At 35.8% G+C, this 19892-nt stretch overlaps 1 protein-coding gene across 2 annotated transcripts; it reads right to left on the bottom strand.

The window, feature by feature from the left end:
* Nucleotides 1-355: 355 nt before the first annotated feature.
* On the bottom strand, nucleotides 356-18813 carry LOC141405131 (putative fatty acyl-CoA reductase CG5065). 2 transcript variants are annotated; one of them, XM_073989141.1, is made up of 8 exons: nucleotides 18687-18813; nucleotides 2272-2472; nucleotides 1691-2195; nucleotides 1420-1618; nucleotides 1061-1300; nucleotides 860-991; nucleotides 671-793; nucleotides 356-602 (listed from the first exon to the last, which is right to left on the bottom strand). In XM_073989141.1, exons 2-8 carry the CDS (start codon nucleotides 2467-2469, stop codon nucleotides 467-469), a joined length of 1533 nt encoding a protein of 510 aa, XP_073845242.1. In that variant the 5' UTR covers nucleotides 2470-2472; nucleotides 18687-18813; the 3' UTR covers nucleotides 356-466. The 2 variants fall into 2 exon arrangements, with proteins under 2 accessions (XP_073845242.1, XP_073845241.1); XM_073989140.1 differs by having other exon boundaries at nucleotides 18552-18756.
* Between the last annotated feature and the right edge of the window lie 1079 nt (nucleotides 18814-19892).

The following is a 19892-nucleotide window of genomic DNA, read 5'->3' as shown; positions in this document are numbered from 1 at the left end:
ATAAACTATTTATACATTATAAGATGAAGCTGGCGACTGGCCTTCGGCCAGGCTTTGAGACTCCAACCCTTGTACAGATGCCAACCCTGACGATAACGCGTGCAAAATTTTCTTCTAAATGTCCGCTATTCTTTGGCAGCTATGTGCCAGAAATCTCAACAAACTTATTAACGGATATATGTAAGTCCCACAATCGTGGCACCATTAAAAACTATTAAATGAATATATTTAAAACAATTTTTTTGGAATTACACCCCAAATTTATTGCTTCATTTACAGTCCAAATTTTATTGAATAAATATTTTGGGGTGAAAATGCGTAATTTGGGTCCTGTCCAATAAAAAATTAACTTAAATTTTAATTTCACATTTTAATTTTATTTAAATATTAACTATTAAACATTACAACATTCTTACCACTAAAAAATCTAAGCTAACATTTCGAAAAAAAATACTACAAATAAATTCTATTTCTTTACTGGAGTTAATAGATGTAACGGATTAATATATCGTAAATAGTCACCAAGCCCTAATTTTATCGATAGCCAATAGAAGAACCAGCTGCACAAGAGAATCTTACAAACACGATCCAAATAGAACATGCTAAAAGAAAATCAAAGAAATTATTTCAGTTGTAAAGGAAAAGTATTGGAATTTCAAATTTCGCTTACATTCTGTAGATGACTTTAGCTCTGGGCACATTGCTCATGGGTTCTTTGCACACATATTGTCGGGCACCAATACCGCAATTGAACATATATTGCTCTTTATCGAAGTCAAGTGGGGTCGGAAAACTGGAGAAACAAAATAAAAAACTACATCGTATGTAAAGTGGAAAATATTTAAAAAATTGCACTTACATGGCCTTCTCCTCGGGTGTCAGGGACTTACACATCTCAATATATTTGTCACTTTTAAAACTCCATGCTTTTGTGGTGAAAAATTGCAAAACTTTTAGACCGGCCATAAGACGTTTGTGGGCACGCATTAAACTAAAACAAATGTTTTTGATTATACTGTATTCCTATTGATGACCTTTTCGATTTCCAAATCATACTTACAATCTCTTCTGACCGCACAACATTAGCAAACAATCGATCAATAACGCTGGCAACCACATAAACAATATCACATTGAACCAATGATAGTATTTATTCATGGTCAGAGTACAATTGGGATACCACAGGGGCATTGACAGGGGATATTCATTGTTAAATTCCATTGATTTTTCTACTACCCATCTACTGGTGGTTTTCTGATCATCTCCAAGGGTTAGATTAAAAACAGGTACTTCGGCGGGTCTGTTAGAATAAAAGGGCAGAAGAAAAATTTATGAAAATAATTACACCGGTAATTAGAATAAACTTTTGAACAAAAGTCCAACCTGGAAAAAGCTTAATCGGATGAATTCGGAACTTACTTAGTTTTCATTTCATTAACGTAATGAGGTATGAAGATTAAACCAGTTGTGGCATAATCAACGGGAATATTTTCAACTTTGGCTTCGGCAGCACACATCAACGAACGAAGAACCCCTTTGCCACCAGCAATTGCCAGGCCAATAGGGCCATTCATGTTATCAATCCAACCTTCGAGGGGTTCCTTATAGGCGCATGTGACTGAATGAAAAAGAAAATAAATAAATGTAAAAAATAATTACACAATTCGAATATTTCCAACTCTCTTCTTACCAATACTAGGGCGAGCTATTATAACGGGCATTGTTTCATATTGATTGCGAACATAAATCTCTGTCAATCGCTTCGTATAGGTATAATTATTCGGATGAGGTTCAATTAAATCTTTTCTGATTGAATCCAAAGTTTTAACATCCATCCATTCGGCTAAACGCATTAAATCTTCGGGTTCTTGTTTTACTTCGTACACTTGTTCGTAGAGAACTTTTTGATCGTAATTACAAAAAGTTGTAGAGAGATGAACGAAGGCACACAACTGTTTCATTTTTCGGGCCACATCCAAGGCACGTCGTGTACCGGCTAAATTCATGTTAATCGATTCTGTGAGAGGGCATTCCATTTTTAAGGAGGCAGCCATGTGGAAAACTATGTTCGTATTTTCAGCAACATATTTCAAATCATCCTCCGATAAGCCTAAATATTCCAAGGTAATGTCGCCTTGGAACATTGTGACTTTTTTCAGCAGATGAGGTTTTTCATCTTTGATTCGTTGGAAAATCTAACAGAAAATTGGGGATATTTTTAATTTTTTTGGAAAAATTTGGAAGTTGTCTATTGATTATAGGAATACTTACCGGTGTCTTCCAAATCTCTTCCAAACGTGATTGTGGACTTTTACCTCGTTTGGGTCGACAAATTATAATGATCTCCTTTAATTCGCTGCATGAATAGAGTAGCTTTTCGATAAGAACTTTGCCCATAAAACCGGTGGCACCGGTAATAAATATCGTTTTGTCTTTGTAATACTGTTGGACAGGAGTTAACGTCGACATCTTCTGTAAGTGGAAAATCATTTAAAAACATTTACTAAAAATGTTGGATACATTTTATTAAACATAATTTACATGAATAATCGAGTTATAGAAAAATAGTGTATTTATTTGACGTATATGCAATGGAATTGACAATTTAAATCCCCAGCATTGCTAAATCCCGTTTGATGTAAATGGGTTCTGTTCAGCGGAATATGTAAGTACTAGATAGAGGTGGCTCTAATTCGATAGATATATAAACTGGTGAATCCGTTGAGCCACCAATGTGCTACTACATCGGCAAACTCTGCGATCTTTACTTTGAGAAGGCAAACCGAAGCAATCCCAAGCTATGTGGACTGTCATCGCTCAACGCAGAAAATGAGTCTATCGATAATTACGGAATGAGAATCACTATGCAGGTGTCCCCTATTGTACACAAGAAGACACCGACTACTGGGTTGATACGAGACAAATACTCTCCCCTTCTTATCAGACATAGGTACTACACGTCTTTCTTCTCCTTATGATCTTTAGATAACTGCGCAACCTTAAACCTAACCTATCATCTTCTTTGAAATGTTTTGAACATACAAATCATATTTTAGTTCAAGTGTTTAAAGCAGTAAATGATATTGGGGCAACAACGTATGGTATGCCCGCTATTCCCAACAAACCTTTCTTCAAACGACGAAAGAAATATTCCACCAAATTCATTGAAATTGCTCCTGGTTGTATAACACGCTGTGCATTTGATGTCATTAATTGAGCGCATATTACTGTAAATCCTTCATCTTCAAAAGTTGAGGTGAGTAATTCTCACGCTACATTCAAATATGAAGAAACTCATACGACCGCTTCTAAATTATTTACAGGAAATCAGGGTTATAAGTATGAAAGTTTCAGATTTGACAACTTACCAATATTTATATGAATTTTCGTTAATTTAGAAATCTGATTTATAGCGTAAATGTTTATTAGGCATTTTCTTTGTTTAAATTAATTTTACAACAACAACTACTGTATAGAATTGCACTTACAATTTTAATGTTTATCTAATAATATTTTAATGCTTGTCTAATAATCTTTCTATATTGTGACGTCACTCATTACCACTCTTCTACTCTCCGCCTCTGTTATTTATTACTTCTGTCCCATTTCGCTGGAACAGTAGAGAACATCCTAGATAGAGGATGCTAGACAAGTCTATGCATCAGCGAGAGAATCTAAATATGGGAGTGTAGCAGGTGGGTGAGTTGTAGTTCAGACCGCAAATTAAAACCATCAGCAGTAAACTGTAACCTAAGTGTCTGTGTGCTTAGTAGAGTTAAGCTGTGTGCTTAGTAAGAAGTAACGTCTTGTCAATAAAGTATTGCAGAATCGTAATCTAAACGTACCCGACATTCTGTTTCATTTACAAAAACCTTCTGATCACTCAGCTCATCTCGAAAGAGAACAACAAGAGAACCTGGGTTTTATTTGGTACAACTCGTATCGCAGTTAAGTTAAACCGAAATACGTAACATTATGTAATGTTAAAATTCCAGGGAATGTTTGTTATAAAATTTAGAAAAATTATAGTTTTTACATTTTAAATTTCCTTTAACCAGCTTCTAGTTGTTTCTTAGTGCGAATTTTCAGTGACTTCTTTTCGAAGATTATGTAGTTTTTACTTAAACTTGGCCAAAAAAATGCCCACACACCTCTGGAATAGCGAGGAGCGAAAACCACAAAAATATTATGGAGTGACTCAAACGAGATTGTATCCTAAGAGACTATCATTACTACGTAAGGTAGAGATTAGTAGTGTTGGGCAATCTCGTTCATTGAGCGGATCGATCTTTTTCATTCCGTTCACCAAAAAGATCCGGGTCGTTCACATCGTTCGTTGGCTCTTTTTCGTTCAAACGAAATGAATATGATCCAATGAATGAAATGAGCGGGAGGAGCTAACTGAATCGTTGATTGTTTTGTGTGTGTCCAAATTTGTGATGCTAGCGCAGACGCAGCTTGTGTGAGTTTGTCTGTGTGCAAAAAATGGTGGTGGTGATTGTTTTGAATATGAACGAAAAAAGCAAAAAGAACCAGAGGAGCTAAAAGAACAAGATGAACCATATGAGCCATTGATTTACTGAACGATTGTAGCTAACTGAATCATTGATTGTTTTGTGCGTGCAAATTTGTGATGCTGACCCTAACGCAGATTGCGTGAGTTTGTTTGTAAAACTAATTATAATCTTAAGTTTTACATAATATCATAACAACTCTATCTAATTATAACGTTTGTAAATGAAAGGCTCAATAAATTAAATCTTAAATCTTTGTAAAACTAATGGCGATGGTTCTGCTGCTAATTTTGTAAGCAGCAATGTCTTGGCCATCAGGGATCTAAATGAACGATATAAAAGAATGTGCTGCATCCGTTCCGTTCGTTCTTTTCACGGAGTCGTTCCTTTGAACCGGGTCGTTCATGAACGACACAAGTCTAGAGATTAGTAGAAAAACAAACATCTATACAGGTCACCTTGGTTTACAAGACCACCTGTACAAAATTACATTAGGAACACTTTCTCTGTCAATGTCCAGCTTTCGTAAATATCATATCCCAATTCTAGGGAACCACATTTTAATCAAATTCTGGTAAATGATCTAAAACATTTAAAGAATTTTGTTAAGGACGCAGAATTTCTAAAATAACAAGTAAAAAAGTATCAGTCGGCTTTGCCGACAGAGATATACCCTCAGCCTGTGTGGATTGAAAAACTTTTTTTCCAAAAAAAAAACTTATGCATTTAGGGGCTTTGCAAAATTTTGAGCGTATGAACCGACAAAAATATTGATAGGATTAAAGCTCACAAATTTGCGGGGGATATCGATAGATAGAGCTTTTGTACCATACTAGCCTACGAAACACAATATCGCTGTAAACAGGGCCATTAGGAAACCCTTAGGTAAAAATATCCAAAGGATTCTCGAACAGACCCTAAACCAAACAAAAATGTTGAACATTTGTTTGGTTGGTACACCAAGGATTGATCCGACAGTGCCCAAATTTAAACATAAACTAAGTTTGGACAAAATATTTAGATATCCAAAATGTGGACCAACAAAATGCTTGAGGCGTGAAGTGAGAGGTGAAGTGTGTCCCGGTTTTCCCAAGAAGTATGGACTTGCCCCAGAAAAAGCTGAGGCAGCGATTGCATGTTGCTTCAACAAAAACCAAAGTGATTCAAGAGCAGGTCCAAAATTTTGTGTGGAAGGTACCCGAAGGAGTGGACAAATATAGTCCATATTCGAACCTGATCTATATCTGGTAGATATATTAGGATGTGTAAAGTATGGACCAAATCGGTCACTCCCATCAAGAATTATCGTGCGCACAATTTTTCCGAACATTTTTGAACTTTTGTGGGAAGGTACCTGAAGAAGTGGACCGATATGGCTAATCTTCAAACTTAAACTAAGTTTGCACAAAATATTACGAACGCCACACGAGAGTTATATTTCGTTCCAACCACTACACACGGTGTCCTAGCAGTTTTTTTTTGCACCTTTCAGGCTTTTTTTCAAGAAGTATGGACTTGCCCCTTATATAACTTGTACCGTCGTAATGGTGGCAGCAAGTTGTTACAACAAAAATAAAAGCGATTCGAGAGCAGGTCCTAAACTGAACTTTTCCGAAATTTTGTGTTGGAGGTACCCGAAGGAGTGGACCGATTGAGTCCATATTAGAACCTCATCTAAGTCTGGTAGAAATTTCACGATGTGCAAAGTATGGACCAAATCGGTTACTCCCTTTAAAAGTTATCGTGTGCACAAATTTTCCGAACATTTCCGAACTTTTGTGGGGGAGGTACCGGAAGGACAGGACCGATCCGTTCGAGAGTTATCGTGCGCTCCAGCCAGAGAGGCAGACGGACATGGCTAAATCAACTCCAAATTGTCTGAAACACATTTCGTCCAAACATATGTACTTGGATTGATCAATTTCTTATTTAGCGAATTCTCAGACATCCAACCAGTATGCACAACCGTTATTCTGTTGGTTAAGCAGATCATTATGGAATATTGGATGTTGTTAGTGGCTAGACGAAAATCAATTTTTGGAAAGTTCAATTTCTACATTTCTTTATTGGTTAAATTTATGTGTAAATTAATGTGAAAACAAAAACGAAGACCGTGAAAAAGAAACACTGAATCAGAAATAGGAAACATCCAAACAAGTATGACTCTAGTGAGTGAACGCAACAAGAAAGTATGGAAGAAATCTGATGTTAAAGATTACTTTGAAGCTGTGGCGTGCTTAAAATTCGAAAAGGGTGAAAAACAAAGTCCATGGCATTGACGAAGAAGTAAAGGAGATTGAATTCCGAAGATGTTAAAGTTAGTCCTATAAAGTTAGTAATAATAATAATAATAATAATAATAATAATAATAATAATAATAATAATAATAATAATAATAATAATAATAATAATTTAAGATTAAAAATTACAGCGACATGTAATATATCAACGAAGTTGGAAATTTTTTCTAAGTTTGGCTTATAAGTTTAAATTGGACCACATAAATGCCGCCGAAAACACTAAAAATGCTTGAATAAAGCTTTGCGTCATTTTTTGGTAAAAGAATAAAGAAACAAGTAAAAAAGTATCAGTCGGCTTTGCCGACAGAGATATACCATCAGCCTGTGTGGATTGAAATACTTTTTTTCCAAAAAAAAAAAACTTTTCAAAATTTTGGCCGTATGCAAAAGTATGGATAGGATTAAAACTCAAAAATTTCCGGGGATATCGTTAGATATGCCTTTTTTATCACACTAGCCTGCGAAAAAACATAATATAGTTATATTCGGTAATATATTCGGTTAGAGACTTGCAGCCACTACATATGGTGCCATAGACTTTTTTACAACTTTCGGACTGTTTTCTCAAGAAGTATGGAATAACCCCTGAAAAAACTTTTACTGCCGTAATTGAGGCATCTAATGCAATTGCTTCAACAAAAATCAAAGTGATTCGAGAGCAGGTCTTAAAGTGAATTTATCCAAAATTTTGTGTGGGAGGTACCCGAAGGAGTGGACCAATATAGTCCATATTCGAACCTGATCTATATCTGGTAGATATTTTAGGATGTGTAAAGTATGGACCAAATCGGTCACTCCCATCAAGAGTTATCGTGTGCACAATTTTTCCGAACATTTTTGAACTTTTGTGGGGGAGGTACCTGAAGGTGTGGACCGATATGGCTTATCTTCGAACTTAAACTAAGTTTGCACAAAATATTACAAAGACCAAATTGTGGACCGAATCGGCAGATCCGTTCGAGAGTTATCTTGCGCTCCAACCACTACACACGGTGTCATAGGGCTTTTTTGTACCTTTTAGGCTATTTTCTCAGGAAGTATGGACTTGCCCCTGATGAAGCTTATACCGCTAAATAGGGGGCAGTGAATGCAAGTTGCTCCAACAAAAATCAAAGCGATTCATGAACAGTTCCTAAACTGAATTTTTCCGAAATTTTGTGTTGGAGGTACCCGAAGGAATGGACCGATTGAGTCCATATTGGAAGCTCATCTAAGTCTGGTAGAAATTTCACGATGTGCAAAGTATGGACCAAATCGGTTACTTCCTTCAAGAGTTATCATGCGCACAAATTTTCGGTTTGGACAAAATATTGCGAAAGCCAAATTTTGGACCAAATCGGTTCATCCGTTCGAGAGTTATCGTGCGCACCAGCCAGACAGACAGACGGACGGACATTGCTCAATCGACTCCAAATTGTCTGAAACACATTTCATCCAAACATACTTGGGGTCTAAAACCATTATTTCGATGAGGCACATTTTGCCCGTATGAAATTGTATATACCCTCGTTAGCATAAATGCTGAGGGTATACAAATCATACTTGGTTGCGTATACGCAATGGAATTATTATCCAGTGGATTTCGAAAATGTATCTTTAAGCCACATGATGCCTTAAAGAATGCATGTTTCAATCACTAATATCTTGTCCTAACATAAATTATTTAGTTTGAACAAATAAATTAAATATTTTTTAATCTTAGTCCATGTTTACATTAGGCAATTTTCCTTGCGGCAATTGTCAGTTTGTCGGTGAGAGAGGGTATTGAGGGGCAAAGGGTTACCATATGCCTCACTTCTCTCTCCTTCAAACTCACAATTCCAGCAAGGAAAATTGCCTAATATAAATATTAACGAAATAAAGAAAATTGCCTAATAAACAATCAGACAAACTTCCCCAAAAAAATCCAAATTAACAATTTCAGTTGCAAATGTTTTAAGCATCACTGTCAAAAATTCCTCAACAAACACAGATGATACACATTTTTGAGAAGTGTGTCAATGGCTTCGACCGAATTTGTAACAAATTATGTAGTTTTTAATTATATTCATGACCATTTAGGTGGTGACTCACGTGTTATTTTATTTTTTCTTTTTAATTTTTAATATAAAAACCTTGAGATCACACGTATTTTCCACTATTGCAAAACGAAAATGAAGACAATTCTTACATTTCGTTTTTATAGATTGTTGGTGTAGGTTATAAATCTGCATGCATGTCAAATGACATTTTGCTGACAGAAGCGTGAATTATATTGAATCATTTTTCAATTCAGTTACTATGTGCATAAATATTTATTTAATGGCTGCGCAAATATATTAGGGTGGGTTTGGATGGTAAAACTTTTATTTGGTGCTTCACATTTTTGACTGAATTATTTGTTACAAATACATAATTATACCCTAGACAGACGGCAGCGTTAATTTGCATTAACTGCCTTAATTCAAATAAATTCGTGCATTATCCACATTCTTAATGTACAAAATCAAACTGAATTTAAGTATTTCAATATGGCAACACTGTAAAAGAGAACCCATATTCATGTAGGAGAGAGAGCAAATTCATGAGGCACAAGAAAACAACAACAAAACAGTTGTTTACATGCAGTCAGCTGTTTCGTAAATGGAGAAACTGTCATCTGTTAGGGTAAAATTGAATGCAGATCTTTATGTAAATTAAGGCTGCCGTCTGTCTAGGGCTATGCTGATCACTTTCTTACGGTAGCGTAAAAACAAACCACACGTATTCTCCCTTTATTTCTCATTTGTCATTGCTTAGTAATGGGGAGAGTGTCTTACCACTACTAATACACGAACTATTCTGAGCACCCCTGGTCTAGGGTATTAAACTGGTATATACAAACAAACAATTCTAGACTAATTCTAGTCATAATATACCATTGATGTCCAAAAAATGAGAGAGAATTGAATTCGTTATCTCTGTTTTTACGACAACGTGCATACGTTGACATCAATGTAATATATGTACATATGTATGTTACAGTTCGTCTCCAACATTGTCAAACCATACTTATGTTACCGGCATTTCCATATGACAGGCTAAAAGACGCGAGACAGGTCATTAACTTTTAAAACCAAATAATATCGTTGAATGAATAAAAATACCAAAGTTATTCATTAATTATAAATGCTCCGAAACACTTTCCCCCAAAAAACATTTCCATATTTATATGGTACGCATAAATGTATTGGAGACTCGTGACTAATCATCCATTTAAATCTGTATGATGCATAGGAACATTTGGAAATTTATTTTAGTTCGACTTTTGGAACAATTATTTACATTAGGCAACCTAAGTAAGAAAGTATGAAATTCTAAGACTTAATATGAAATATAGCACATAGTCTTGAGGCTAAGAAACATACGCGCCTGTCTGTTTTTGTATTGAAATTCAGGGCAAAACATTCAAGCAAAAGACGCACAGTGGAAGAAAAATGGAATGCGTCCAGCCTCACGCTCTATTTTAAAAAACCTTGCAGTGTAGCGACACAAGTTTGGATTTTTGGATGCAAAATTTCAACTGGGCTCCTATTGAGGAAAAATGATAACACTGGAAATGCAAACAACTTTTAATGGGCATTTTCTGAAAGTACATATTGGGTTTTGTGTTCTTAGATCGGGTTTAGATTTTATGGCCTCATCAAAGCCGACCTAAAATGATCCTTTTTTCCAGTGATCGGACTTTTATCTCCGAAACTAATAAGAAGTTTGCTTTGCAGTCTTCGGCAATATTGTAGCCCTAAGTTAGTAGAACTTATGTGTCAAACATATGAACTAGGAAAAGCTGCATCTAGCGCATCGAACTCGTTAGAATATAGAAAAGTTTACATAATTTCTGAAATTCTGGTCAGTAACTACTAAACTGTTGGGAGTTGATACAAGTAACCATTCTAAAAATTTTCCAGATAATGTCAATCAATTCTTCAGAACATTCTGAAACTTTAAAATGGTTATTTCACGTTGTTTAGGGTATTTCATAACATACCTTTTACAAAACTTATTATACCCTCAGCATTTATGCTAACGAGGGTATATACACTTTCGTACGGGAAAAATGTGCCTCATCGAAATAATGGTTTTAGACCCCAAGTATGTTTGGACAAAATGTGTTTCAGACAATTTGGAGTCGATTGAGCAATGTCCGTCCGTCTGTCTGTCTGGCTGGAGCGCACGATAACTCTCGAAGGGATGAACCGATTCGGTTCAAATTTTGGCTTTCGTAATATTTTGCCCAAACTTAGTTTAAGTTCGAAGATGGGATATATCGGTCCACTCCTTCCGGTACCTCCCACACAAAAGTTCGAAAATGCTCGGAAAAATTGTGCGTACGATAACTTTTGAAGGGAGTAACCGATTTATTCCATACTTTGCATATCGTGATACTTGTACCATACTTAGATAAGGTTTCAATATGGACTCAATCGGTCCACTCCTTCGGGTACCTCCCACACAAAATTTCGGAAAAGTTCAGTTTAGGGCCATCTCTCGAAGCGCTTTGATTTTTGTTTTAGCAACTTGTGTTTACTGCCCTTCATACGACGGTACAAGTTTTATCAGGGGCAATTCCATACTTCCTGAGAAAATAGCCTGCAAGTTGCAAAAAACCCCTATAACACCGTGTGAGGTGGTTGGAGCGCAAGATAACTCTAGAACGGATTTGCCGATTCGGTCCAAAATTTGACCTTATTAATATTTTGCCCAAACATAGTTTAAGTTCGAACATAAGCCATATCGGTCCAATCCTTCAGGTACCTCCCCCACAAAAGTTCAAAAATATTCGGAAATTTTGTTCGTACGTTAACTCTTGAAGGGAGTTTCCGAATTGGTCCATACTTTACACATCCTAATATTTCTACCAGATATAGATCAGGTTCAAATATGGACTATATTTGTCTACTCCATCCGGTACCTCCCACACAAAATTTCGGATAAGTTCACTTTAAGACCTGCAATCGAATCACGTTGATTTTTGTTGAAGCAACTTGCATTCGCCGCCTCAATTACGATGGTAGAATTTTTTTCAGGGGCAAGTCTATACTTCTTGGGCAAACATCCCGGGTATAAAAACCCCCTATGGTACCATATGTAGTGGCTGGAGATACACTTCCATAATGGTCAATGTCGATCCATTCCTTTAAGTATCTCCTCCGCAAAACTTTTGATCTTTAATTCTAATCAACATTTTTGTCGGTTCAAACCCCCAAAATTTTTAAAAAACCCTAAATACATACGTTTTTTGGAAAAAAAATGTTTCAGTATACACAGGCTGTCAGCAAAGCTGACTGATACTTTTTTACTTGTTTCAAACAATGTTCGCACAGGCTGTTTATTCTCATGTTGGGGATTTCAATGAATTATTGAAATATTTACCAAATTGTTGTTGAAAAATTTGCTATAAACAAGGCGAAAGAGGCATATAATAATATAATGTTCTGAAGAGTTGTGTATTACATTCCAGAGAATATTTTGCCAAAAGGTAACATTAAGAAGAATTTAACTATTGGGAGATACGCGAAATATACGCAAATTATAGAATTTTTAGATATATTATAAAATTTGAGGCAATAAATGCAGTTTTTCGAGTTCACTATTCCTCCAAATATTTTCTTCTTGCTCTTATCTACAAGTTTGCTGCAGATGTCAAAACAAGATTCGTATTGGTTTCAGAGATACAGCTCCGATTTGTTTTAAAAATTCGATCTTTAACCATGTTTAGATGAGGCCATAAAAACCGAACCCGATCTAAGAAAATAAAACCCAAATATGGTTTTTGCCTATTGGTCCTCTACATTCATAAACTTCTGGACAGAAGTTGTTGGCACGCGATTGGCTCAACAATGTTGCACAGTGTAATACTATCAGATAATTTCATGAACAGGAGCGAAGAAAATTTAATCTACTAGTGAAATGCAAAGCCAAACATAATTGAAATACTTTCCATGACAATTATTACCCCTTATACTATTTCGTATTTATGACCTCTGTTCACTTGTTGTTTACATTCATCTGTCTGTTTGTAAATGTGTGTATGTATTTGCGAAATGGCGTTGATGTGCATTTCGTCTGAACATTGTAGAACATCGTAGATTCAGGATGCTAGAACAGTCTATGCATCTGCGAACGAGTATAAATACGGAAGAATAGCAGGTGGGTGAGTGAGTTGTAAATCAGACCGCGAACTAAAACAGACAGTACATAAGTAAATAAAAAGCAGAGGTTAAACTACGTAAAGTAAAGCTGTCTGCTTATTAAAGTAATGTGGTGTGTGAATAAGTGAAGTAACGTTAATAAAGCATTGTAGAATCGTAATGTAAACGAAATAGAATTTTATTTGATAACAAGTAAAGAAGTATCAGTCGGTTTGGCCGATAGGGATATACTCTCAGCCTCATACCTAAAGAAAAGAAGTAATACATAATACTTCTGGCGTCTATATAATACGATGTACAACGTTTGGATCAAACCGGTTTCTCCCTTCGAGGGCTATCTTACGTACTACCCAGATTAGTTGGTGCTGGCAGCTTTTTGGAGCTTATGGACCATTACCTCAACATGTAAGGGCTAGCCCCCGAAAAAACATGTACCGTCGAATACAAGTTGCTACAACAAAACTAAGTTTGGACAAAATATTATGAACTCCAAATTTTGGACCGAATCGATCGATCCGTTCGAGAATTATCGAATACACATAATGCCATATAGGTGATAAAACTTGCCGGTGATAAAACTTGCACCGTCGTAATGGGGGCAGCGAATACAAAAATTAAAGCGATTCGAGAGCAGGTCCTAAACTAAGCTTCTCCGAAATTTTGGGTGGGAGGTACCCGAAGGATCGGTTCACTCCTTCGTCCATATTGTCTTGTAGAAATTCCACGATGTGCAAAGTATGGTTCTAATCAGTTACTCCCTTCAAGAGTTATCGTGTGTACAAGTTTTACGAACATTTTTGAATTTTTGTGGCGGAGGTACCTGAAGTAGTTTACCGATATATGTAGCTCATCTTCGAACACTAAGTTTGGACAAAATATGACTAACGCCAAATTTTAGACCAAATCGGTACATCCGTTAGAGAGTTATCGTGCGCTCCATCCAGCCAAACAGACTGACGGACGGACATTGCTAAATCGACTCTAAATTGTCTGAAACGGATTTCGTCCAAACGTACTTGGGGGTCTAAAACCATTATTTCGATGAGGCACATTTTGCCCGTATGAAAGTGTATGTAACCTCGTTAACATAAATGCTGAGGGTATAAAAATTTTATCGGGGAATAAACAATATGGCTTATTTGCGAAACGTCAGATGCTTTGTTGTCATGATATAAATCTAATGCAATTAGGCGTTCCGAAATCGAGTTCCATGCTAGAGTAATTATACCCTACACCACTATGTGGGGAGGGTATTATAAGTTGATTTTGGCCAAAAAGTTTGTAACGCATCGAAATAATGGTCGTAGACCCATACTTATATATACCAAACTGATTGTCTCGACGAGCTGAGTCGATCTGGCTATGTGTATCCGTCCGTCTGTCCATCTAAACCTTGTAATCACGCCAAAGGTCGCAATTTTAATCGGATAGTCACGAAATGTTGGGGGTTAATGGGGGTACCACAGAGGAAGAAGCCTATTGATTTTGATGATGGTCGGATAATATTCAGGGGTCGGAATGGGCAAAAACTTATTTGGAGAAATGTCAACGTTTTTTCAAAGCCAATATCTCTGTTTGTTTAAGAGGTATATCAAAAGCAAAAACTGGCAAGGAAAATAGAAAATATCACCTATATAGTAGAGTTGGGCAATCTAGGTCCTGGAGCGGATCGATCTTTCTAGTTCCTTTTGGGAAAAGGAACTAGTTCTTTAATATAGTTCCATAGTTCCAAATAGTTCCGAGAGCGATATAGTTCAATGAATCCTTCTCTTTCAGCGTTCTTTCTATTTCCTTCGTTCCAAATAGTTCCGTGAGTGAAGTAGTTGAACGAATCTTTCTCTTTCTTTGTGTTTTCATCTTTCGGTGGATGAATTGACATACAAATAAATTGCAGCGATGTAACGAGGATGTGGCCGCACCTGAATGATGAAGGAACCGAGCGTGAAAGATCGATGTGAGTGTTGAATTAAATAAAAAAAATAATTATACAAGTGAAAAGAATTATATGCACGGCTGGAACTATATGAACTAATGGAACTATATAAATGAAAGAGCCGGATATAGTTCCAATAGTTCCTTGTTCGGAATAGTTTCTTGGAACTAGTTCGTTCAGGAACTACACAACTCTACTTTACAACGATGTAAAGTAGGTTGTCGTAGGTGGTCAAACAACCTTGGAAACCCTTGGAAACCTTGGAAAATAGACGTAAATTACAGTCAATGATGTTCATTTATGATGTTATTAACAATAATGTCAATTGTCCTTCAATTTTAAATAAATTATCCTTCACTGTTCCTTGTCGCAGTCTTCGAGGATACAATATGTTCGCGATAGATATATATCGACAAAATTATATAATAAATAGTCCACTTATAGGGACTTTGCAAAATTTTAATGCCCTTAATAGAATATCCATGGTTGATTTTAATGCACCAAGGGAATCATTTAAACGTTTTTTAAAAAGCCATATAAACTAATATATTATGTATATATAATGTATTCACTATTATTTATATTAAGTATATTTAATACTTTTCAGTTTACATATTTGTTGTAGTCTGTAAGGAAATGAATTCCATAGACGAAATAAATAAATAAAATAAATAAAAATAAATAAACAGAGATATCGCAATAGTCGGTAATGCATCCCATTTTCCGATTTTTTTGTAATCACGCTACAGGTCACAATTTTGATCGGATCGTCACGAGCTGATGCGGGCCCCTCAGAGGAAGAAACCTATTAAGTTTGATGATAGTCGGATAATATACAGGAGTCGGAAAAAGCAAAAAACTTATGTAGAGAAAAGTCAACGTTTTTTTCTTATGCGAATATCTCCGTTTCTGGTAGGAGCATTCCAAAGGGAAAGCCCGTCAATGGAAGAAGAAAAGATCTCCTTTATATTGATGCAAAGTATTCGGCGTAAGTGGGCAAACAACCGAGATATCGCAAAAGTCAGTAATATATCAAATTTTTCCATTTTTTTGTAATCACGCTGCAGGTTGGAATTTTGATCGGATAGTCACGATGGGGGCCCCACAGAGGAAGAAGCCTATTGATTTTGGTGATAGTCGTATAATAATTTGGGGTCGGAATGGGGAAAACTCATGTGGAGACAAATTCAAAGTTTTATTCATTGTGAATATATCGGCTTCTAAAGGGGGTATTCCAACGGCAAAGCCTATCAATGGAAGAAGAAAATATTACCTTTACATTGGTGTAAAGTAGGTTGGCGAAGGTGGTCAATAAGGGAGATATCACAATAGTCGGTAATGCATCCAATTCTTCCATATTTTGCAATCACGCTTCAGGTCGTAATTTTGATCGGATGGTCACGAAATTTTGATTGCTTATGGGGGTCCCAGAGTGAAAGAGGCATATTATGTTTGGTGGTAGTTGGATTATATTCTCTAAAAGAAATGTTTACCTGTGAAAAGCTTATGCACAAGGGTAGTGGTGTAGGGTATCACATGGTCGGCCCCGTCCCGACTATAGCCTTTGCTCACTTGTTTTATGGAATTGCAGTAGTGGGGAACTCGATCTAAGAACGCCTAATTTCAGGAGATTTGTTTCATGACAACAAAGCAACTGACAGTACGGAAGTCAGGAGCCACAATTGTACGCCAATGTGGCCAAGAAACGCTTGTGCGACTGAAGGCCTCGGAACATAAGAAGCTTTTCTTTCATGCTCTGAATTGATTTCTGACATAATAATAAAAATAAACACGAGGCGTCAAGGCTTCTTATGTACTCTGCTATGCAGTGATCGATACCCTTTAGGTTCCAGCAAACTACCCAAAGATTATCTTCAAGTGATTAAGGAAACGGCCAACAACAAAATCTTGGATCATCTAATTATCAGCAGTGGTTCGAAGGGACATGTGCCAATTTGCTCAGCAAACATAATACCTATCTGAGAAAGCTGCAAACTCAAGTTGGCGAGTCTTCTTCAACTAATTAAGGTATCGGTGTTTGTCATAGGTGGGAGCATAAAGTTGTAGACGAAACCCAGCTAAAATCTTGTATTGGCGACACCAGGAGGAGCAGAAGGACGGTACTCTCATTGGTGTCGAAAATGATCATCTCTCAATGGCCAGGCCTGCAAAGACTAGATGCATGTCCTTCTAACTCTCAAATGATGGCCAATTTAATGCAGAAAATGCAAGGATCATCATGGACAAGGAAACCAAAAAAAAAAAAAACAGCCCCAACGACCAGAGAGCCGAGACTGAAATCAACGACCAAAGACCAAAGGCATGTCTTTCTACGTCTCAAATGTTGAACGATTTAAAGCAGAAAACTGGTACGGACGAGGAAAGCAACAAAACAGCACCAAAGACAGGTCAGCTGAGACTGAAATCAGCGACTCCCCATGAATGCAGTTTACTGGAGGAACAATGATCGACGTCATCCAGATAAACCTCCATCGAAGCGAGGCGGCAACCAGGGCCAAAATGGAGCAAAATACAGGTAAAAGCTTCGTTTCAGTACAATTTTAATAGCAAAACTAGCAAAAGAACGAACTGTAAATAATTGCGTCCAATACAATTTCGTATAAAATGTTTGGGAACGGAAAATTGGAAAAAATTGCAAAAATCTGGCAAAAGTGTCAAAATTAACATATCAGCCAATCTGATGCCAGCAAACTTGCTGCTAGTTTCTGCTGAGCCAAAAGTTGTCTTGTGCGCCATTCTTCTTTTAAGATAAGTAAAAGTTTTGCTACTTTTTTTAACACGGCAACGAGTTTATAGCATAAAATTTACCAAATAGTACTATTCTGCAGGTTGTGGAACACAACTAAAATATATATTGGCTTAATTCAGGAACCTTGGGCTATTCAGAACAAGTGCTCTGTTCCAGAACCTACAAGATCTTTTTTTTGTACAATGTATATTTTTTATGCAAATGTCGTTGTTTTTATGAAATATATTTAAAAAATATACATAAATCTTGCCGGCCACTGAATACTGTATTTAAATCATATTTAAACTCACAAAATCAAGGGGCATTTTTAGATTTGTTTCGTCCACTGTACATTCCTTTTCCCACTAGTTCGCTACATCATACGTGTTTTTGTAAAATGCGTCATTTAATTTGACAGTTCTGTGAAATATTTGTTAAATAAATTACTTATTTTCCCAAAAAAAAAAATCGTGTTTAAGGTGCTAGAACAAATTATATTAAAATTTCTGAAACAAAGTTCTATACAAAAATATAATTAATATTCCAGTATTTTATAGGTATGGGCCCATGTTAGTAAAAGACCAATTCTAAATAATGGGAAAATATGTAAAAACGCAGTTTTTTTTTTTAAATATCATTGATTTCCAATTTGTTTCAACTTAGCATTGCTCTTTAAATTTGTCACTGTATTTTTCGGTTGCACTTTATATTTTTCTTTTAATTTTGAATTAAAAATAATAAATTTTGATTTAGTTAACAACTAAATATTTTTTGTTTATTTTTGATATTTTTTCTCAACATATCCACAAATATATCCACATATTTAAACAATTAAAAACAGTATTTCTCAAAATATTTTCTTTTTTCAACTTATCGTTTTCATACTTTTTGTTTGAATTTTGTTTCGTCCGCGTAAATTCTTTTTTGTTTATCCAGCACCGACTTAAACTAGGAACTAAACAATGTCTAGATTTTTTTGTCTTGTTTTCAAAATTAATAAATAAAAAAATGATTGCTCACGCCTTCTTCTGTTTTGTATTTCACGCACACTTCTTGGCAGTAGTTTCACGTACGCATCTAAACTACGACTGAAATTCTAGTGGCCAAACTTGAGTTACAAAGCCAACTTTAGGTTGCTATCAGCTTTCTGACGTTTCAGACTAACGTTAACAGATGATTTTTTTATTGGCTTGGCTTGTGGCGATGTAGTCGTCGATGATGTTTAATATTTTTTCTTTGGTTATAGACATCAACAACAACAACAATTAAAACAATAAACTCAACATGCCATCAATGTTAAATTCTGGAAATTTTAATATTCCCTCTTTGCCTTTGTTTTGTCAAAAAAGACAAAGGCGTTTTTTTTTATTTGATAAATATTCTACGCCAGAGACGGTTAAAATAGGTTTGCACGTCGCTCACACGCACACATGAGTGACGTACATGGAGGTAAATCTAAATCAATTACCGAATTACGAAGACATTTATGTGTGTAGATTTGATTTGGTGATTTGAAATTGTCAGATACACTTTAATAAGTAAACCTTTTAGAAGCGGAAGTTTAGATACAAACAACGATTTATTAAACATAAATGTTTTATGTTTATTATTTACAATAAAACAAACACTATTATTACCAGTAATTCAATTTTGTAGTAATTTGAAAATTAAACATTTATTAGATACCGAGAATAATTATTTTCAATGCCATTTATAAGTGTGGCAATTACTTTCGTTGAGAGAAGAACTGCCTTGTAAGTGGAAGCGTAAAATGGCATAGTCGGCGGTATGTATTTCTTGTGAGTCTCGAAATGGATTATTTGCTCCACAAAACTAGGCTTGGAATGGAATATATAAGGAGCCGATCTTTTATCATTGATACGTACATACATATATCAATAACAAATCGTAATATTTCCATTGATGTTTTCGGCTTCCCTTTTTAGTTTGAACGTTGTAGCTTGGTTTACCTGTAGTGTTTATGATTCATTATTAATATTCAGTATTTTTTGCTTTACCGGCGTTTTGGCTTTAACCTTTTTCAATGCGTAGAACAATTATGTTTGCTACTTATGTTAAATTTGTTTTATATAACTGCACAGAAATGTCTGCAATTGTTGAATGTACAGGTAAGCGAAAACTAGCCTCGGTTTTTTAGTCGGACTATCACACTCTGTGCCGCCGTATACGATATTGTTACAGAATTAGGTTTAACTTGACTCCGTA

Source organism: Musca autumnalis, unplaced genomic scaffold, assembly GCF_047663935.1.
Source record: "Musca autumnalis isolate F117 unplaced genomic scaffold, ASM4766393v1 scaffold_5, whole genome shotgun sequence".
NCBI classification, from domain to species: Eukaryota; Metazoa; Arthropoda; class Insecta; order Diptera; family Muscidae; genus Musca; species Musca autumnalis.
The sequence above is the reverse complement of the archived record's forward strand: the minus strand, read 5'-3'. Positions and strand labels throughout refer to the sequence as shown.

Coding starts and splice junctions, on each gene's coding strand:
- LOC141405131 (XM_073989141.1), bottom strand. CDS start 2,469: ATGTCGACGTTAACTCCTGTCCAACAGTATTACAAAGACAAAACGATA. Junction 2,196..2,271: donor AAGAGATTTGGAAGACACCG/GTAAGTATTCCT, acceptor ATTTTCTGTTAG/ATTTTCCAACGAATCAAAGA. Junction 992..1,060: donor TTGTGCGGTCAGAAGAGATT/GTAAGTATGATT, acceptor CATTTGTTTTAG/TTTAATGCGTGCCCACAAAC.